The sequence below is a fragment of the Mustela putorius genome, unplaced genomic scaffold (genome assembly GCF_011764305.1).
Source record: "Mustela putorius furo isolate JIRA1106 unplaced genomic scaffold, ASM1176430v1.1 tig00003972_pilon_pilon_pilon, whole genome shotgun sequence".
NCBI classification, from domain to species: Eukaryota; Metazoa; Chordata; class Mammalia; order Carnivora; family Mustelidae; genus Mustela; species Mustela putorius.
This window is the reverse complement of record NW_025422115.1, coordinates 5,741,837-5,764,616: the sequence shown is the minus strand read 5'-3', so window position 1 is coordinate 5,764,616 and position 22,780 is coordinate 5,741,837. Positions and strand designations below refer to the sequence as shown.

Here is a 22,780-nt window from a genome sequence, read left to right as displayed (position 1 = left end):
GCTCTCAAGTCCTTAAGAAAAGCTGGATCAGGCTGTCAAAAGCCCCAGGTAGGTAACAGTTAAATGAATTGACAAATTTTGCTGAAGCAGCAAACCCATCTCTGTGGCCTTGGACACATTAAAATAGAATTCATCCATCAGGCAGAAGACCCTCTACCCTTGAAGTTTAGTAAAATGTGGTTGGGCTGTGCTTGTCTCCATCCCCTGGCGTTCTGTCACACAGAGTCCTGCAAATCTTGAGCTGTTTGCCCTCTGTGAGCGAGACTTCTGTTCTCAGCATCCAGAAAGCCCACCTTCTATCACTGCAGACCCCCTCCTTTATCCTGTAGAGGCAGAGAGGAAGATATCCAACCCACCCCTCAGGACACCCAGATTCCCCTGAAAAGGCCAACTGACGCCCCCTGATCCCATGATGTTCCCTTTTCTTCCTAGCTCTGAAAGATACCAATAAGAGATCCATCAACAGCGATTGGAAGATCGAGCTCCCTGGAGAGTACCAGATTGCGGGCACAACCGTACGCTACGTTAGAAGGGGTCTGTGGGAGAAGATTTCAGCCAAGGGACCAACCAAGATGCCACTGCATCTGATGGTAACTTGCTGTGCTCTTGCCTTTGCCCCGAGCCCGAGGCTCCAAGGGGTCTGCCAGTTCCCTTCCTCCCTGGGGGTGCCGAGAAGAGAAGCTCGCCTGGTTCCTGGTGGGTTTCCTGACACCTGCTGCTCGAGCCTCCCTCTCTCCTGGTCTTCTCTTATCTCATCCCTTTCACCACATGCCTGAGAATTTTCTCCTGCCCAGACTCCACCCTGACTCTTCACTGGCAGAGCTGCCATCTTTTTCAAAAGGAACAGCCTCCAGGAAGGAAATACTTGGCCGTGTGACAGCCAGGGAGAGACTTGGCCCCACTCAGAGTCTCTGCTTTTATATCAGATGGCACAGGTCCGCCCCACAGTTTGTGTATCCACACTGGAAACTACCTTTTGGAAATGAACTGTTTGACTCCATTTCCAAACCAGCATCACTCAGATTTTCCAGACTCGGCTCTGCCCCAGGCATTTGGGCATCAGGAGAGGGAGAACCAGGTTCCACAGGAAGATTGGCCCCCGGGGTGGTGTCATGGAAGCTGGCAGTCAGGCCAGGTTGGGGCCACCTTGTCTTGTCTGTTGTCTCAGGGCAGGGGGACCCCATGAAAATGACTTGAATATCAATGATGGGTCCTTTTAAAGAGTACTAAAGATCTCCAGAGAAAGGGGCCCCACCATTTCCTTCTTACGGTCCAGGAGTTCCCATGACTCCCTTCTAATAGCTCATAATTATTGATTCCATGTCTCGTTCCAAAGCACGGGTTCCATGACCATTTGTGTGTCTGTAACCAAAGCACATTTTATCCTCTGTGCTTCTGGAGTCTCCTCTTGGAGATTCTTGGAAATTCTTTTTGTTTTTCCCCCTCTGTTAATTTGTCGTCTCTGGCAACCTGCAGCCATTCAAGGTTAGGCGACACCTAGAGAAGTCGCCAGCCACCTCTCAGGCAATCTCCTGAGGAGACTGGCTCTGCCCACGAGCACCCGGCGGCCAGACAGGCATGCCCATGCTGGCCCTGTCCCCCAGCCTACAATGAGAGAGCAAAGGGAACTGGTCTCCATGCCTGGCTTCAGCTATCCAGAAACCTGTGTCTGCCACAGTCAGCCCACTAAATCCACTGCAGAGTTGGCTCCGCACGTCCCCAGCCCCCCGGGACCCATGCCCAAGCAATTGCCCCGTGATGAGATTCCATCTTAGTCTAAAGCATTGGAACAAATCCTCCTGTCCTGATTTTAAAAGGGGTTCAAGAGGAACCGTAAGATAAAAAAGATAAGACCCTGCAGCCATGTCCCCTGTTGGCTCATGAATTGCTTTTCTCTAACAAACCCTAAGATCGGGGTGTATTTCTCTCTCTTGCCCAAAGCTTTCACAAACCACGAGGGAATTGTCTGCCCATGAAAGCAAACGTACAGCCCAGATTCATTCAGACCATGCCTCAGAAACCAAATAAACTCAGCCCAAGTCCCAGCCCTCTTTAACATTAATCACTTTTCTCTCTTGAAATATGATTAGTTCAGGATCTTAAATCTAGAAATAAGAGTGCCCCTCTGCCTCTATAGAGGCATCTGTTGTCCCCAAACTGGGGTGTGTACATGGCTTGCGGGGTCAGGAGCCCCCACAGAGTCACAGGGACCTGCATTTGAAACCAATTACACACTCACACACGCAAATTATACATGGCTGCAAAATTGCATGAAATTGGTTTCATATGGATTCTTGATTCACCAGTCTTATTCCCATACTGAGATAATAAAAATCTTTTAAGGAGGGTTTTTGTTTTTGTTTTTTTTTTAAACTGGAGGCATTTTTCCAAGTGTATCACTGCAAGCCTGTTCCTTGGAGAAGTGGATGTTTATGCGATTCAGGCTGCCCTTAGCACCTCACCCCTACACTGCAACTCAAGCCCTTTAGAGGGCTGGGAGATTCTCAGGGGCAGCAGGGGGACCTCCCCAGGTCAAGGCAGGGGGAGCACACTCCTCCAGGCCTCAGAGTGAACTTGATAGCTGCCTTGACCAGGAATGCCCACTGGTTCCAAGTCTAGCCTGACAACCCATCACCTCCAGCCACACTCTGAGAGGGCCAAACAGGGCAGGCCATCCATCTGCCCACTCGCCAGGATTTCAGACCCAAGCGCCCCAGGCTGCAGGATGGCTCCCCACCTCTTCACTCTCAGCTTTAGGCCTTGAGCCAGGCCCTTGCCACCCTGTGGCCATCACCGTCCTAGCTCCCACGGCGGCAAGAAGGCTCAGTCACCCCTGGACTCTCCGCAGAAGTCCCCAAGGTTCCTGTCTGGTGGGGCTGTGTTTGCCGTTAAGCCTGCCTCACATGCAGCAATGGCTGATGCTGGGGGACGGAAAACTGATGTTCATTTTCAAAGGACGAGAGTAACCCTCCCTGTTCAGATGCCTGTTTTAGGTCAAAGCCACATATTTGTGTCTCTCTTGCCTGCAAGGGCAGTTTCATGGCTGAGTATGTGGGAACAGGTTCTTCGTCTGCATAGAGCAGCTCTCCCTGTGAGAACCCACAAATGTGCTCCTCCAAAGTCCTTGTCGAAGTGGGTTCTCTCCCCAGCAGGAGAGCGCAGGGCTCCCTGCTGAGGGTCCACATACCCTACTGCCCCAGTTGAGTCTCTGAGGAACCTGAGTCCAAAATAAGGGAGCGCCCCTAGACCAAACCAGTCTTGAAACCCAGAAAAGACCTGCTTACTCTGGTAGAGAGAGCCGGCCACAGTGTGGCTTCGTTCACCAATTCTGCAAGCTTGTAGACTTCTGCTCCATTTCAAAACGGCCTTTGATCTTTGCTGCTGATCCAGGTGCTGTTATTTCATGACCAAAATTATGGAATCCATTACGAGTACACCATTCCTGTCAACTACACTGCAGAAAATCAGAGTGAACCCGAGAAACCCCAGGACTCTTTGTTTCTCTGGACCCACAGCGGCTGGGAAGGGTGCAGTGTGCAGTGCGGAGGAGGTGAGCCACATGGGCCTGTTGGGTCAGGTGTGGGGTCTTGCTGGAGGAGGGCGTGAACCCAGGGCACTCTGTGGCGGGCCTGCAGGGTGTGGGAAAGGCTGGCCGTGTCACCTGTTTCCACAGGAACTTACCCACGCCCCACTGCAGTTCTCTCTGCAAAACACTCACTCAGTCCTCCACACTCCTGCGCCCACACAGCTGCTCTGCCTGTGGTACAGGGCCCTCGACCTCTGCCCTGAGTGGAGGTTTAGCCCCTGTACAGGTCCATTGCAGGTATGACAGGTGAGTGACCCTGGGGATGAACAGAATAGACCTTACCTGTTACTGTTTGGTGGAGGGCCCCCCAGATGTTTTGCCCCCAAATACTCTTTCCTCTTTGCCACAGGTACCCCACTATAGAAAGAAAGAAAGGGCTCCACGAGTCCAGGGAGACATTCCAAGCATGCCCCAAATACTCTTTCCTCTTTGCCATAGGTACCCCACTATAGAAAGAAAGAAAGGGCCCCACGAGTCCAGGGAGACATTCCAAGCATGCCGCCATGTTTTAGCCAATGACTTACCCCCTCTATGCTAAAATTTTCTCATCTCTAAAACAGAGGGATCCACCCCTATGCCCACTGCAGGGATGAGACCGCCATGCTAAAAATCAGTATCAGCAAAGGCACTGTATTCATTTACTGGGAGGTTTAGGGAGCAAGCAGGAGGAAGCCATTCACAACAATTAGCTAGAAGCCCTTTTGTATTTTGTCACCCTGACAGGACATATGGCCAGTTCTCGGGAGGTGAGACACAGAGTGGATGGGTTTTGATGGGCACAGAGTTAGGATGGAAGGTTCACCTGGACTCTGGAATGCCAACCCAGAGAGTGACTTGGCCCCATCAATACCCATTCCTGCATGGTCGCTGACCACCTAGATGATGTTTGTCAGATATCCAGTATGTAGAGTATGTAGAGGATCGTTTTTGATTTAAGTGACTTGTCCCATTTTTCTTGGGTAAGAATTACAGCTATAAAGCAATTGGGCTATCAGACACTACTGGAGTCAGCTGTGAATTCTCTCCCTCTCCTGCACATCTTGGCTCACCGTCCTTGCTGCTTGTTCTTGGCCTGTTCCTCAGGCATCCCTGGCAGTCAGCCCAGCCCCAAGATCCTCCATCACCCCTGTCCTTGTCCCTGTCCCTCAGATGTCCCCCTGTGCCCATGGCCCTCCAGCCTCCAAAGGCAGCACCTCCCATATCCCCGACTGCCAGGCTTTTCCTCCTGGACAACTTACAAACTAAGCATGTCCCAGACAGAGCAGTTAGCAGGCTCCCTTTGGCTGGGGGGCCGGGGAGTGCTGTTCTCCTTCTGTCACTGTCAGCCCAGCGGCATTCCTATGGGACACCAATGACTTCCAGATTGTCCAGTGACAACTGATGACTCACCATTGTCAGACCTGCAGTCAGAGTTGAACCATGGCTTGAGGTAGCCCCGTGCTGCTTATGCTCATGCAAGTCTGCTGCTGCAGGCAGTCAGAGCTGATGGTATTGTTCAGGATTCTGCAGGAGGCAGATTGAGTGAGGAATCTGGGGTCCAAAGAGTTGTGCCTGACACCCTCTTATTCTTATATTGCTACACTCCCGCAAATAATCATAAAAGCAGAAGGTAACTAACGTGAGTGCTAACCCTGACTGGGCTCTGTTCTAAACACTCTCTGTGTATCAGTTAGTTTTAACTGTCCCTGAATCACCCTAAGGCACAGGGAGGTTAAGTGCACCAGCCTGGTTGAGGAAACTGAGGCACAGAATCATGGCAGCTAGCTGTCGATCCTGTGATCATTATGCCGGTGATTGAGCCAAATTTGAGCCCAGACAACCTGGCTCTTGAAGCTACCCTCCTAGCTCCTATTCATCCTTCTCCCTGGCCAAGCCATGGCCAAGCCATGTGTAGGATGCTTTGGGGAAACCCAGGGAATGGCTACCCCCATCTGGGGTAACCAGTTAATGACGTCCCCAAATGCAGGTGATGCCGAGGACATATAGCTGTTGGCCAGCTAAACAAATTCTCAGACTAGCTCTAGACTGCCCACGTGGAGGAGACAGGTCTGTGTGCCCTTCAGACCAACCTCCCTGTTGTCACTGCTGTCCAGCAGTTCTGGAGGGATTCTCCAATAGGTAGCTATGATTTCTGGTAAGGACTAATGTACAAATGTGTAATCAAGACCAGATCTCTGTAGACTTTAAATATCAAAAGAACAGATAAAGAGATTGGCAATCTTTGTTGGAAATTAAAGTCCCAAATTAGAACTTTGGCCTCTGTGGATCCCAGGCTGTCCGAAAACATAGCTAATCTGCGGTGTCACCTTTTTCCAGTCCTGTTATAGAATCTTCTTTCTGCCCCATACTGCCCCTGCTATGTCATACACACCCTCATCCCTAATATTAGGGTTCTTTCTCTGACAACCAAAAAAGCATAACAGTCACTTCACTGACAAACTGATCAAAAGATGCACCCAAATGCTGCTCTATCTGCATGCATGTATGGCCTTTCCAGGTGGGAGAGCCACTGATGCTCAGGTCCCTGTGGTTTGGTTTCCAGGGGAACGCAGAACCATCGTGTCCTGCACACGGATTATTAATAAGACCACAACTCTGGTGAATGACAGTGACTGTCCTCAAGCAAGCCGTCCAGAGCCTCAGGTCCGAAGGTGCAACTCACATCCTTGTCAGTCACGGTAAGGAGCTGTGTTTTCATGCTTGGACCCTCCAGGATCAGGGCAAAAACACCCAGCGGGGGAGCGGGGGGGCAATGATAAACAGTTGATCCCACAGTACCTCTCTGTACCATGTACTATTGTTGCTGCTCAGTGATTTTTGCTTGCTTGAAATACTGATTAGCTGGCTATGAAGCCAGGACTCTGAAAAAAATGTATAATCCTAGCTAGAAGGCATTTTTTAGCATGACCCTAAGAACATCTCATGGAGAAAAAAATCATCACATACTCTCAGCTGATATATGTCGGCTGCCCCAAGTTATTTTGTCTAAGGAGAAAAGGAAATCGCAGAGTCTAAGTGCCCATGAGTGAGTCACACAGGTTAGTGTTTGTGATGGGTCTGTTTCGGCAGCTGAAACTAACACCAGTGAGTGTGGATCTTGGTGTTCGTTGTTTGGAATCTGTCCGAAGTTCTTATGGATTCCATGGCCATGATACTTCATGTGCTCTGAAGTGAATTTTCTGAGGCTGTCAACTGAGATGAATTGTGTGAAATGTGCTTGTCAGTTAAGCTTTTATTTCTGGTCATTTCAGTGAGACATTGCATTGTACTGTAATTAGTAGAGTGTGTAATAGCACCCCTGGCCTCCCATTCTGCTCTGGGTTGAGGTGTATGACTTTTGCTTGGTGGTTCTGTGCATGTTTTTTTTCTGTAAAGAATCTGGACTTTTGACATGGCAGTTTTGTAAACTCAACTTGGACTTCTTGCCTGATGCAGAAGTTTCACAAAGCATGGGGTTTTAATGCCATCCCCTTTTGCCTTGTCAAACTGGTCAAGAGTGCAAGTGGGAGAGGGAAGATAGGTGGGAAAGCAAGAGGTGAGACTTATTTCATTGGTGGTGTGTGGTCCTTAGCAAATCAAGAATGAAGGAAGATGGGAGGGTGGGTGAAGGGGATTAAGAGGTATGAACTTCCAGTTACAAAATAAGTAATGAATGGAAATGGAAGAGACAGCATAGGGAATATAGTAAGATGGTGGCAGTGTTGTCTGCTGACAGATGATGAGTATACTTATGGGGAGCACTGAGTAATGTATTAAATTATTGAATCATTATGTTGTACATGTAAAAGTAATATAATGCTGTATATTAATTATACTTCACTTTAAACAAAGAAAGACATCCTACCCTAACTAACCCTGAAGGTCATGAGGAACAACTCACTTTGGGAAGTCTTCTCAAGCATCTAGCTATGAGCAACCACCCCACAGACTCCTCAGTTGATGAATGAATCAACTGCACACACACCCAGGGGCAAAGAAGGAAGACCTTGCCACTATGACAACCCAAAGATCAGACAGGCCACAGAGACAGCTCAGCTCTGTGACATACTAGAAAGTAGGATATGTGAACCTAGAGGGGGTGGGGTCAGCACGGGCTCAAGGGCATTACTGAGCAAGAAAAATCTTAGGGAACCAGTCAGTAATCACATTTTAAGATCATTTATGATTTCAAACTACTTTAGTGCCCAGAGATTTCTTAAATTATGCATATAAGCCAAGTAACATAAAACATGAAATCAGAGTTGCTCTGACTGAATTGAGACACATATGTGATGAGGAAGAGTAGCCTAGTGCATTCTGCCCTCCCTCGTATCATAGTAGGCCCAAGAAATGGACCAAGGAATAAAGCTTACAAATTATCAGGGACTGTCTGCTTTCCATAATGATAGGGATGCTTTTATTGGACCAACCTTCAATATTCTTCACAAGGATACTCTTAACTGTGCTGATCACATACTGTATCTGGTAGCCACCAGCTAGTCCAAATTGAGATGTGCTATAAAAGTAAAAGTATACACCTGATTTTAAAGATTTAGTATAGAAAGAGATTATAAAATATCTTAGTAATTTTTAGTACATGTTGAAATAATTATGCCTTAGACACATTGGGTCAAATGTAACACATTATTACAATTAAATTCACTGGTTTCTTTTTACATTTTAATATGGTAGTAGAAAATTTAAATTACATATATAGCTATGTCTTAATTCTGTTGAATGGCAGTGCTGTAGATTAACAAAGCATTCACAATGTTCAGAATATACTCCAAAATTACCAGACATAGAAAAAAAAGAACCAGAAAAATGTTGTCCATACATTAATGGAAATGGACTCCAAGATGACACATATGTTGAGATTAGCAAACAAGAATTTTGAAGCAACTATTACGCTCAAAGACATAAGAAAAAATATAGTCACAATCAATGAACGCCTAGGAAATCTAAGCACAAAAAGAGACACTCTAAAAATGAACCAAACTTTAGGACCAAGAAACACAGTATCTGAAACTTAAAAAAAAAATCTCTTTGATGGGCCTAACAGCAGATGATGAAAAAAAGAACAAACTTGGAGGTGGAAGAATAGAAATTCTCCAGTCTGGAAAAACAGGAAGAAAAGATTGTTGACAATGACCAAGACTCAGTGATCTGTGGGATAACATCAGGCATACTGATTTAAGTGTAATTAGAGGAAGAGGAGAAAAATAAAGCAGAAAATAATCAAGAGACAATGACCAAACCAGGTTTAGTGAAAGACAGAAGATAGGTAATTATGTCACTTCTTGAGTATTTCCACTAGATTCCAGGGGAATTCAAAACTCCATGACAGAGTCTCTCATCATCACACCAATAGGCCACCTTTATGATTTTTGCCACACACAGATACTCCAGGAGGGGACTTCACTGTACTGTAAAACTACACAGAAAACCTTGTAGGAAAACACATACAAAGAAGTCACATCACGCAGCATGCATGAACAAAGGTATGCACCCTTTAAAACAGTGCTACAGAGCTGCTGTAAGCTTGGATGAAGCATAATGGAGTGTGTATGTAGAGGGAGAAGGGGTAGGTGTGGCTCCAGATCACTCACAGAACATTCTGAGAGACCACAGGCCTGCAGTCTTGCCCTGGTTGAACACAGGTTGAACACACCCACTTTGGACTAAAAGTAAGTTCAAAAGCACATGCTTAGTATCTCCTTAGAATAAGGGTCAGCAAACTTTTTCTGTAAAGGCCTAGATAATAAGTATTTTTGTGGTTTTATAGGCCACATATGGTTTCTGATGTCTGCTTTTCTTTGTTTTGTTTATAACCCTTTTAAAAATGTAAAAACCATTTTTAACTCCTGGTTTGTGCAAAAACAGTCTGCAGGCCAGACTTGGCCCAGACTTTGCCAGCCCTGCCTTGCCCTCTGACATGTTGGAATCACAACCTCAATATAAGCCCAAGCTCTGAAGGTACAACCTCGGGAAATACATTTTCTTGTTATACAAAGAAGGACATGTCATTATACTGGGTTACTCTGCAGTGCCCAGTTGTTCAGTGCCCTTTTCTAAAGCAGTCAGCATGACCCTGAGCCTTCAGTACAACATTGGGAATTTCCTTCATCCAACATGCACCTGTCAAGCACCTTCCCATTCACCAGGCCCTGTTTGAGGTACCAAGGTATTTCGAGGTGAGATATGCACACAAAGTCTTCACTGTCATGGAACTTGATAAATACTAACTTTCTCTCTCCCTCCCTTTCCGACCTACCTTTCTGGGTCAACTGTTTTTCCTTCCTGACCCACTTCCTTCCATTCCCTTCCTGACTCCGTAAAATCACACAAATCAGACTTAAAGAATGAGTGGAATTTCCCAAGGCGAAAGACAAAATGAAATTGATAGAAGATGGCACCTGAAATTTGTCTCAGAGCCTAGACAAGAAATGCTTCACTGCCTCCTCTGGTTTGGTTTCATTTGCTGGTTATTTAGTTGTTTATTTTGAACCATCTGACTTAATACTGTCTTGAAGAACCCATTTGAAAGAGCCCCACATAAGAATGAAGTATCATGGCTCATCAAAGAGTATTTATTGTTCGGCTAAAAGAAATGTGTGATCTGAGAGATTTTAAAACTCCTGCTAGTCTTAGTTGTATTTATTTATATTTAAACATGCAGAAGCGCACACACACGTGTATATATATACACATATACACACAATATATATATGCATATGTTATGTGAAGATACATATTTGCATACATGTTTACACACACACACACACACACACACACACACATTTGGACAATAAAACTTGATTTATTACAGAGTGTGATCTAGTTGACCTGCGTCTTTCTTCAAAACATCTAGTAATATGGACTTAGGCTGGTAGGTGAAGAAAAGTGGAGAGTGGCTTAGAAAATTACTGCTAAGTAATCAGATTTCTTCTATGAGTAAAGAGCTGAACTTTGATAAAAGGGGTGGGTGTGGAGATGTGAAGGGTCCGGAGGAGAAATGGCTGTTTCAGGGTGGGCATGCCTGGAAGACAGAGGCTGGAAGCTGGAAGGAGAGCCCGAGAACCCAACGGTGTAAATTTTATTGAAGAAGCCAAAATGCAACTTGCTGTTGAATCTGGCAAGGCGAAAGAGCCTTTCTATATTATTATTACTCTTTGACCTTTAAAACAACAGCAATGTTTGTCTTTTCCCTTATATTTTTCTTTATTTCTCCTGATCTCCTTTTAATTTTCTTCAACCCTCTTTTTCCATCAAGTTCCCGACAGTTTCCCTTACCTTCCCAACGGCACACCATTAGCACCTCTTTATTCTAATCCTGCCCCTAGCTCTGTGGATACTTCTCCCAAACCCTGCCATAACCATATGGAATCTGGAATCTGACACACAAGGCAGATGGCCTCTCTCCAGCATCTTGCACACCAATACAAACACATCGGCAAACCTGGCCCCCGACATTGGCAGGAAAGGCAGAAATCACAGATCCGCTCAGCTGTTATGACTGTGGCCGGCAGTCTTCACCTTGCTGACCACAGTCTGCAGGGAAGAGGCCCCACCATCATTCGGATTCCAAAGAGTAACGCTGCGTTCCAGGTCCTTCAGACCCAGGCCCCAATAGTGCTGGAGCAACGAGGGTGGGGTATGACAGGGAGATGGGCTCATTCTGGAACACATAGCTCATGCTACCCCAGATTTAATATTCTTACAGTCTCTTAGAGTTTGTTGGCCACTTTGAAAAGGCCATTCCAAGCTATTAGATGTTTCCCATAGGATCTGTGATTTGAACTCCTTCCCAGGTAGCACATACTGTACTGTACAATGGATTAGAGTGATTCAGAAAAGAATATTAAATATTGTACTGCCAATTGAGTTGAATAGTCATCTGCAGGGAAGTGTATTTGATTTTAAATCTGTCCTCTTTGCTCATTATCTTAACCAGGTGTGTCTTGTTTTAGTTAGAATGGAATGGAATCCTTCATGTTTTTATAAAAGCATGTTATTTGTGTGTATATGTGTGAGTTCATGACTTAAGAATGAAACCTAGAACATGTAGATCTTCAGGTAGAGCCAAAATCTGAAAAGATACCATTATTTAATCCATTTCTAGCTAGTCAAAAACCTAAAGCTTTCCAGTTTTCTGCTTTCCTTGAAAATAAAATAGGTAAATCTGATTGCCATACCCATCTCCCATGCCCTAGATGGAAGAAGCTGGAGGAAGCCACCTTTGGCACCACCTGCCTCCTGGGGCAAAACGGGAGCCACAAAGCAGGACTGCTCCCATGGACAGGAGGGTGAGGTCCGAGGTTGTATGTTCCTACAGGTCAACAGTGATAGACTGGGGATCTCCAGAGTGGGGCACCACTCTTTCAGGCTTGGCCCACTCTTCAGACACTTGGGCATATGGGTCTGGGATGGGGGCACCCCACAAGCCATGTGAAGTAAAGAAGCAGTGCCTACGAAGGGGAAGCTGATGAATAGCATTATTGGTATATTACATCCCTTATCCATGGTAGAGGAATGGTGAGGAGAAGTTCAGTTGGATCCGAAATCTTTCTTCCAATACTACTTAAATGCCAGAACTTCACTTATATTTAAATTTAATAGTAAAGTTTTAGTTATTTAAGTTAGGAAACATTCCTAACTTGGATGGAGATGGAGAAAGAGAAAGAGAAGATGGAGAAAGAGAAAGCATTTCAGAGTGTTGATTTGCATTTGATAATTCTGTTTTCTGCCCTTTGCTGCCATACTAACCCTTCAGTCATTTGAACATCTCCCCCGACCCCCAACACTCAACAAGACTTTGCATATAGACCTCGGGGTGTCTGGGTGGCTCAGCCATTAAGTGTCTGCCTTCGGCTTAGGTAATGATCCCAGGGTCCTGGGATTGAGCCCTACATTGGGCTCCCTGCTCAAAGGGAAGCCTGCTTCTCCCTCTGCCACCCTGACTGCTTGTGTTCCCTCTCTCACTGTGTCTCTCACTGTCAAATAGATAAAATCTTTAAAAAAAAAAAAAAAAAAAAAAAAGGCCTTCCCTCTTGCTCACTTTTCTGAGTCATAAAATGTAAAAAACATTGAGCACTCAGTGTTCACATTTGATTTTTGTGTCACAATTACAAAAAATGAAAGGTAAATGGAAAAGTTGAAACTCAATCTGAGGAATAAAAGTAAACACAACTAAAATCATAATGATCCATCAGAAAAAAAAAAAAAATCAGACCAAGAAGGAGTGGCTCTATAGTGGGGGTCTACAATGAAGTATTTCTGACTTGTAAAATTTCTGGGGATATTTCAGAACTGAGCTTGGAGTATGTTTTGTGTGGCAGCATTCCAGAAAATTAGCCCATTCACCCTGGGGGCTAATGAAGGCCACTGCTGGCAGAGTCCTATGCTGGCTGGCTGTCTTACAGGTATGAATAGATAGGAGTGATTTTGCCTAGGAAAGTATTATTCTTTTCTCCCTACAGGTGCACATTTATATACATTTATATACAAAACACTCAAATTCCTGGGGTGCCTAGGTGACTCAGTTGGTTAAGCATCTGACTCTTGATATTGTCTTGAGATCAAGCCCTACATTGGGCTTTCTTAAGATACTCTCTCCCTCACCCTCTGCCCCTCCCCACCGCTGCGCACATGTATATGTGTGCATGTGTCCTCTCTCACTCTATTAAAAAAAAAAAAAGACATTTATTCTTCTCCTACCCACTTAAGCCCCCATGTTGGATTGGAGGGAGACAAACCATAAGTGACTCTTAATCTCACAAAACAAACTGAGGGTTGCTGGGGGGAGGGGGTTTGGGAGAAGGGGGTGGGATTATGGACATTGGGGAGGGTATGTGCTTTGGTGAGTGCTGTGAAGTGTGTAAACCTGGTGATTCACAGACCTGTACCCCTGGGGATAAAAATATATGTTTATAAAAAATAAAAAAATTAATTAAAAAAAATTAGTATGGAAATAAACCAACTCTAAATTGGAAAAAAAAATAGCAATATAGGAGGGTTCCCCTTTCGCCACATCCCCTCCTGCACACGTTGTTTCCTGTCTTGCTGATTTTGGCCGTTCTGGCTGGTGTGGGGTGGTATCTCAGTGTGGCTTTGATTTGAATCTCCCTGAGGGCTAGTGATGATGAGCGTTTTTTCGTGTGTCTGATGGCCATTTGTATGTCTTCATTGGGGGGGGTGTCTGTCCATGTCTTCTGCCCATTTTTTGATATGATTGTCTGTTTTGTGTGTGTTGAGTTTGAGGAAATTGGAAGGGGAGGTGAACCATGAGAGACTATGGACTCTGAAAAACAATCTGAGCGTTTTGAAGGGGCGGGGGGTGGGAGGTTGGAGTACCAGGAGGTGGGTATTATAGAGGGCACAGATTGCATGGAGCACTGGGTGTGGTGTAAAAATAATGAATACTGTTATGCTGAAAATAAATAAAAAATAAATTTAAAAAAAAGACATTTAAAAGTAAAAGGATAGAAGAAGATATTTCATGCAAAGAGAAACCATAAAAAATCAGGGTTATCTATACAAATACCAGACAAAATGATTTTAAAACAACAAAAAAATTGCTAGAGATAAAAAGTAATATTTAATAATGATAATAGGGCAGTCCATCAAAGAAATAACAATTATAAACATGTATGTACCTAATAAAAGAACCTTAAAATATACAGTATGAAGAGAAAAGTAATTCAGCCATAATAGAGAATTTAATGCCCTACTTTAATAATAGATCTTTAAAACTAGAAAGATCAACAAGGAAATGTTAGACTGGAACAACACTATAAATCTACTGGACCTACAAGATAGCTATAGAGCACTCTACCCAATGAGAACAGAATATACATTCTTCTTATGTGCCTGTGAAACATTCCCCAGGATGGACCATCATCTAAGCCATTAAATGTACCTCAGTGAATATAAAAGGACTGAAATAATGCAAAGTATATAAAATTAGAAATCAACAACAAATAAATTTTGGACACTCACAATGCATGAAACTTACAAAAAAAAAAAAAAAACCCGCAAAACTTCCTAAATAACAATTGGATCCAAAAGAAATTGTAAGAGAATGAAATGAGGACTTAACATATCAAAGTTAGACCATGCATCCAAAGCAGTCCTTAGGGGAAATTTTATAGCTTAGGGGGATATTTAAAACAGAGAATAGGAAAACAATGAAGAAAAATCAGTGAAACCAAATAGTGATTATATGAAGAGAACAACAACAACAACAAAAAATGACATTTAGCTAGACCAAGAAAAAATGGGACAAGACTTAAATTACCTAAATTAGAAATGAAAGAGGTTGTAAAGGAATATTACAAACAGTTGTATACCAATAAATTCAATAATTAGCATAAAATAGCCAAACTCCTAGAAAGATGCAAACTACCAAAATTGAATAAAGAAGAAATAGAAAACCTGAGTAGACCTATAACAAGTAAATAGGTTAAATTACTAATCAAAAAGCTTCCCCGAAAGCAAAACCCAGAACCAGAAGGCTTCACTTGCAAATTCTACCAAATATCTAAAGCAGAATTAACACCAACGCTTCCTAAACTCCTCCAAAAAATAGAAGAGGAGAGAACACTTTCCAACTCATTCTATGAAGTCAGTATTATCCACATAGTAAAACCAAAGACATCATAAGAAAGGGATACTACAAATGAATACGTCTTAGGAGTGCTGTTCAACAACATACAAGCAAACTGTATCCAGCAACATAAAAAAAGGATTATATACCATGACCAAGTGGGACTTATCCCAGGGATGCAGTTGTTTATCATTTGAAAATCAATAAATATAATATATTATATCAATGAAATAATTTTTTAAAAACAACATGATGATCTCAATAGATGCAGAAAAAGACTGACAAAATCCAAGATGCTTTCCTCATAAAAACACTCAACAAACTAGAACTGGAAGAGAATTTCCTCAAACTCTGATAAAGGGTATCTACAAAAAATTGACAACTAATATCATACTTAATGGTGAAAGACTAGATGCTTTTCTCCTAAGAACAAAAATAAGACATGGTATCTGTTCTTGCCCCTTCTATTCGAAATTGTGCTACAGGTTCTAACCAGGACATTTAGGCAAGAAAATGAAATAAAAGACACCCAGGCTGGAAGTGAGGAAGTAAAACTATCTCTATTTACAGCTGGCATGATCTTGAACATAGAAAATTCTAAGGAATCCACTAGAAAAATATTAGAACTAATAAATTCAGTAAGGTTACAAGATATAAGACCAATAAACTAAAATCAAATGTATTTCTATTCAGCGGTGAGGAACAAACCAGAAATGAAGTTTTGTTTTAAAGATTTTATCTATTTATTCATTCGACAGAGAGAGATCACAAGTAGGCAGAGAGGCAGGCAGAGAGAGAGAGAGGAGGAAGCAGGCTCCCCACCAAGGAGAGAGCCCAATGCGGGGCTCGATCACAGGACCCTGGGACCATGACCTGAGCAGAAGGCAGAGGCTTTAACCCTCCAAGCTACCCAGGTGCCCCAAGAAATGAAGTTTTAAAAAAAAAAAAAAATGCTGTTTACAATAGCGTCAAAAAAATAAAATATTTAGGAATAAATTTAACAAAAGAAGTACAAAACTCATACTCTGAAACTACAAAACTATGTTTAAAGAAATTAAAGAATATTTCAATCAATGGAAAGATGTACCATGCTCATGGTTTGGAAGACTTAATGTAAAGGTGGAAATATTGCACAGATTGATCTACAGGTTCAATGCAGTTTCTATAAAAATCCCATCTCTCTTTATTGCACAAATGGATAAGTTGATCCTAAAATTCAAATAGAATTGCAAAGGGCCCTGCATAGTTAAGACAATCTTCTAAAAGAGGAACAAAGTTGGAAGACTCATACTTCTCAACTTCAAAATGTACTACAAAACTACAGTAATCAAGATAGTGAAGTATTGCAATAAGGACAGACATATAGAACAGTAGGATATAATTGAAAGTCCAGAAATAGACCCTCACATTTGTTGTCAGTTGATTGTTGACATGTGGCCAAGAGCATTCAGTGAAGAAAGAATGGCCTTTTCAACAAGTGGAATTGTGATACTTTATGTCCACATGTAGAAGAATAAAGTTGGGCACCTACCTCACACCATGTATGAAAATTAACCCAATGATCAAAGACCTAAAGAGCTAAATGTATAAAATTCTTAGAACAAAGTGGGAAAAGAGTCTTTATTATGTTTATGGATTCTTAGATATGACAGCAAAAGTACAAGCAAAACAAAAAGGTAGATATATTGGGTTTCATCAGAATTAAAACCTTATGTGCTAATAAGGTTCCTACTGTGTCCTGAGATACCCTGAAATATCAAGAAAAATGAAAATAAAATAAAGAAAATGAAAAGACAACCCATGGAGTGGAAGAAAATATTTTCAAATCATCTATCTGATAAGAAACTTATCATATATAAAGTTTATATAAAACTATTTTATGTATATTTTACATAGATTTATATATCTTATATATTAAAAACTAGCATATATAAAGAACTGTTACAACTCAATAATAAAATGACACATAACTCAATAATAAGGGATCTGAATAGATACTTTTTCTGAGGAGAAGGGGAGGAAAAGAAATTGGGAGTTGATAGCTAAAAGGTATAGAGTTTCTTTTTGGCATAATAAGAATAATCTAGATTGTGGTAAAGGCCATTGAATTGCTGAATTGTATGGTATAGAGTTATATCTCAATAAGGCTGTTAAAAAACAAAACACACAAAGAAGTGCACATTTTTAAAAGTTCAGGCTCTTTGCACTCTTAAGCAGAGGCCTCCAGCAGGTTTCCATGAGTATAGAGGCTGGAAGGCCAGTCCCAACCCAGAGCCCAGGTATCTCAGAACATGGGGAACTAACTAAGGACAGTCAGGAGCCTTGACTGAAATGTTTTAGGTGTCTCCTCCTAAGCAGGCATCACCAGATCTTAATTTAATGTCCACTATTATCATGCATGGACTGTTGCTCTTGTCCATCCTCTCCCACTACAAAATGCCAGATCTCTCCCTGAGCCTCTGGTTGGGATTCTTAGGACAGAATTTGGTGGGTGCATTCAGTCATCCTCCCATTGGTCCCTTTTGAATTGACCTTTCCCTTTGGCTGTCTCCCAAGCTTTCCTGGGTCCTCCATGCTCTTTCCTCTGGAGAGCTTTCTAGTAAAGCATGTCCCCCCATAGCTGCCATTCCCCAACACACTGGAAAATGAGGCTGAAAGTCCTTTTCCCTATGCCAGCCACCATTCTTTTGACCTCACAAAAAAGCCACCCCCTAGCATCAACTTAGTAGAGCCATGCAAGTAGGCAGGCAGTATTTTCAATCAGGAGGCAGCGAACCCCACCCCCACACACTGGTGCTATCCATGCCTTTCATTGGCAGGGGAACTTGGGGATCACCAGCTGTGTCTCTGAGCAGTAATTTGTGCATCCATAAAATGAAGGGAATAACTACCATTTGGTAGTACCATCTCTTTATTTACTTGGTTATTTCTTTTTATTATCTGAACAATAGACTATCATGTTCCAAATATTTTAAGCAGCCAAAGAATTTAACATTAGCCTAATAGCCTCCCATCCTATCTACCTCACAGAGTCTAGTACTGGATGGGATGAGAAAGGGCTCCATTAAAAAAAACTGACAGGGGAAAGCAGTCTCTAGGACTACAGATCCCTACCTCAAGGGTCCTTCTAGACATGCAGACCTGCCCATTCTCCTGGTGGCACCCAGCTCACCCAACTCAGTGAAATACTACTCTGAGAAAAGCCCTGTCTCTTTCTTCCTCCTCACCCATGGCACTTTCTCCCCAAACCCTGAAGCAGAAACATCACACAGTAAGAATGAGCAAACCTTACACACTGTTAAGACAATTAAAATAGAACTTGACATACTCAGTGGTGAAAAGCCGAAAGCTTTTCCTCTAAGATCAGGAACAAAAAAATGATGCCCACTCCCACCACTTTTATTCAACATAATACTGGAAATCCTAGCCAGAGCAATTAACCAAGAAAAAAAATAAAGGATATCTAAATGATAAAAGAGGAAGTGAAACTGTCACTGTTTGCAGATGACATGATACTATATATAGAAAAACCTAAAGACTCCACCAAAAATACCTGTTTGAACTAATAAATGAATTCAGTAAAGCTTCAGGATTCAAAATTAGTATACAGAAGTCTTGAATTTCTATACACTAATAACTACCAGAAAAAATTTTAAAGATAATCCCATTTATAATTGCATCAAAATGATAAATCCTTAGGAATAAATTTAACCAAGGAGATGAAAGCCCTGTATACTGAGAACTATGATAGTGAAGAAGACACAAATAAATGGAAAGATATGCCATGCCATGCCAATGGATTATTAATATTGTTAAAATGTTCATGCTACCAAAAGCAACCTACAGTTTGAATGCAATCCCTATCAAAATTCCAATGGCATTTTTCACAAAACTGGAACAAACAACCCTAAAATTTGTCTGGAACCTCAAAAGGCCCCAAATAGCCAAAGCAATCTTGAGAAGGAAGACTCAAACATCACACTCCCTGTTTTCAAACTATATTACAAAGTTATGTAATCAAAACTGTGTGGTAGTAGCATTAAAAACAGACATTTAGATCAATGAAATGGAATAGACAGCCCAAAAATAAACCCACACATTATATGGTCAATTAATTTATGACAGAGATGCCAAGAATATACAGTGGGGGAAAGGACAGTCTCTTCAATAAATGGTGTTGGGGAAACTGGACAGCCACATGCAAAAGAATGAAACTAGGCCACAATCTTACACCATACACAAAAAAGAACTCAAAATGGTGTAAAGACTTGAATTTAAGATCTGAAACCATAAATCTCCTAGGGGGGAAAAAAAAACATAGGCTAAGTAAACTCTGTACAATCAGGCTTGGTGATTAATTTTTTGGATTTGACACCAAAAGCAAAGGCAACAAAAGCAAAAATAAATCAAAGTGAAAAGCTTCCACATAGCGAAGGAAACCATCAAAAAATGAAGAGACAGCCTACTTAATGGAGAAGATATTTACAAACTGTATCTCTGATAAGGGGTTAATATCCAAAATATATAAAGAACTCCTACAACTCAATAGTAAGAAAAGAGTCTTCTTTAAAAATGGGCAGAGGATCTGAGTAGACATTTTACCAAAGACAAACAGATGACCAATAAGCACATTAAAAGATATTCAACACCCGCTATTAATCAGGAAAAGGCAAATCAAAACCACAATGAGCTGTCACCTCACACCTGTTAGAATGGCTATTATCAAAAAGACAAGAAATAACGTGTTGCCGAGGATGTGGAGGAAAGGGGACCCTCGTGTACTGTTGATGGGAATGTAAATTCCCATCTACAAAACATAGAAGGAAGTACCATATGATCCAGCAATTTCACTTCTAGGTATTTGTCCAAAGAAAATGAAAACACTAACTCAGAAAGATATATGCAGCCCACTTCTCATTGCAGCATTACTTACCAAGATATGGAAACGTAAGTTTCCACTGGCAAATGAATAATAAAAAAGTTAATAGATATAGAAAAACATATATACACACACAATGGAATATTATTCAGCCATAAAGAAGAATGAAGTCTTGCCATTTGCAACAACATGGATGGAAGTTGAGGGTATGTTAAGGGAAATAAGTCAGAGAAAGACAGATGCTGTATGATCTCATTTATATGTGGAATCTAAAACAAGAATGAACGTGAAAAAGAACATGTTCATAGATAGAGAGATCAGATTGGTCCTTGCTGAAGGCAGGGGGTGGCAGAGTGGGTGAAATGGGTAAGGCAATCAAAAGGTATGCACTTCCGGTTATAAAATAGATCCTGAGGGTTTTAATGTACAGGATGGCACATTATTATAGCTATTGTAGTTATTATAACTATTCTTATACCTAATCACATATTTTAGAATTGCTAAGAGAATAAATCTTAAACATTCTCATCACAAGAAAAACAATTGTATAGCCACATATGGTGACAGATGTTAGCTAGACTTCCTGCTATGAACACTTTGCAATATAAGCAAATATCAAGTCATTACATCATACACATAGATGTAAAAACGTAAAGATGTAAAAATTTTCAAAAAAGAACTTGGCAGAAGCTGTGGTCAGAACTCCTTCATACAAAGACGGGATCGTTCTTATTGGACTCGAGTAGTGCCTATGCTCTGGAAATACCCCAGTATTTGAATTAAATAGCTTAAATAACTACTGCCTTCCAGTGGCATTTTGCATCTTTTCCCCACTAAAAAACCACCTGAACCTTTCTAGAAGGGCCCCACATAGGTCGGATCCATAAGCTTTTCAAGAGGTACTCGGTAAGCGGCAGCACCATGGAACTTGGGATATTTCTAACCATCTAAAGTGATGTTTTGTGCCTGCATGCCTGGTCTTTGCCCAGCCTTATTGCACTTTTGAAAATTAATCTTTTTACAAATACCTCAAGTGCTTATGTTTGCCCTGTGGTACACAGCATTATTCTTGCTTTTTGTGAGAGCAGGGAAGGTTAGCTAGAAGGCATGCCAGCTTCTCCTGTTCCAAGGAAGCTGGCCCTCCAGCTCTGAATGCCTGCATAGTTGGGCTAAGGAGCCATTATGTCAAGGAAGGAATGGAATGAAGGATTTCTTTGGTAGGCCAAAGACATTGCCCTGGGAGGGAAGAAATGTTACCTTTCTTTAACCTCCTATGTCAGAATGAGTTTATGGAGTCCTCTAGGACGCAGGTGTCAGGCGCACACGGGAGCAGGAGGGAGAATGGGTGGAAAGAGTCAGTGCAGTGTGAAGTCACATCTGGGCCTTTTCCCCATTCTGGCTGGAACCTTCCCTGAGAGGGTCTTACAGAACAGCTCCAGATGTCAAAGGAAAGGGTTCACAATTGCAGTAGCTCAGGCTGCTTGTTGGCCAAGGCCACAAATGCCAGTTCAGATATTAGCAATGGTACATGACAGGGTGTCCTTCATTCCAAGCCCAGCTTTGGTGTTCCCTTCCATGGGGGTCCATGATTCTCTTAAGGTAAGACTGTGTGTCTTGCTGCCACCCTGCAAGGTGACCTGCTCAGGGTGACCCTACCCCTCTACCAGAAAAGTGCACTCTGTATTCAGACCTCTTTCTCTCATTGAAGAGATGATCAAGTATGATGGGAGGCAGAAGACCACCCAGTTAGCTAATGACATGGCTACAAATGGTGCTTCTGCATCCACGGGACTCCCACCTGCTTTGAAGCTGTGGCAATAGCATAGAAATCTAGCAGAGGTGACCTGAGACCACCAGCTTCTCAAACGCACTGGACCTTGACTCTAGTGAAGTTAGACTCAAGAAATGTGTGAATCAAGGTTCTTTGGTCCCAAGGAATGGAACTGAAATCTACAAACATACCAAAAAGTTAAGAGTACATAGAAAGGATGTGGAATAGCACCCCATATTGACGAGATGCTGAAAAGTATGTCTTGGAGAAGGGATCTTGGAGCCAGCTGCCTCCCCTCAAGGAGTGACTCCACTTGAATCTAGATTCTCAGAGAAGGTCTGATTGGCCTGGTTTGGCTCCCATGCTCTGCACGGTGTGGCATAGTCACCCAGAGGAAACCCCAAGAAGGAACACAACAGTGAGCCAGGGGAAACAGCAGACGTCCTCCACCCCCAAAAATGTAGGGACATGCTGATGTCATGATCAAAGCAAGACTAAGGAAAACCATCCAGTCAATACTGTCCAGCTAGTGTGAGAGCCGGCAAGTCTATTAACAGGAGGGCTACTGTACTGGAAAATTCCTGTGTCCCAGTAAGAAAGGCAGCCTGATGAGAATGTTACTCTTGGATGTGAACTTTCAGCATCAGCAATTGTACGATTCTCAAAGCATGAGCATTTTTTTTCCAAACTTTTAGTGATGGGTGTGGTACGACATGTTACCAAACCCAGGCTTCTCCTGGTTATTTTAACCCCCAAACTGTACCAGCCACAAGCTCCAGTTCCTGGAGTGTAACCGGATCAGGTGTGATGGGCTGAAATGTGTCTGAGTGCAGTGAGCTCATCAGCTGCTGCTTAAACTCTATTCACTTGTCCTTCTCCTTCCCTCCTGACAATTCAGTCTGTTCCTGTAAATCCCAGAGAAATTGTTCTCCCTCTCAAAAGAGTATCTGAAAATGATTT

The 22,780-nt window shown here is 42.5% G+C and overlaps 1 protein-coding gene across 4 annotated transcripts in view; it reads left to right on the top strand.

Annotated features, from left to right (window-relative positions):
- Positions 1 to 22,780, top strand: part of ADAMTS17 (ADAM metallopeptidase with thrombospondin type 1 motif 17) — a 327,264-nt gene that overhangs the window by 252,311 nt on the left and 52,173 nt on the right. For all 4 annotated transcript variants that reach the window (XM_013060100.2, XM_045070851.1, XM_045070852.1 and 1 more), the window contains 3 exons: positions 433 to 590; positions 3,391 to 3,550; positions 6,129 to 6,264. In XM_013060100.2, coding sequence (XP_012915554.2) covers positions 433 to 590; positions 3,391 to 3,550; positions 6,129 to 6,264 — 454 coding nt within the window. The remainder of the gene's footprint in view (positions 1 to 432; positions 591 to 3,390; positions 3,551 to 6,128; positions 6,265 to 22,780) is intronic.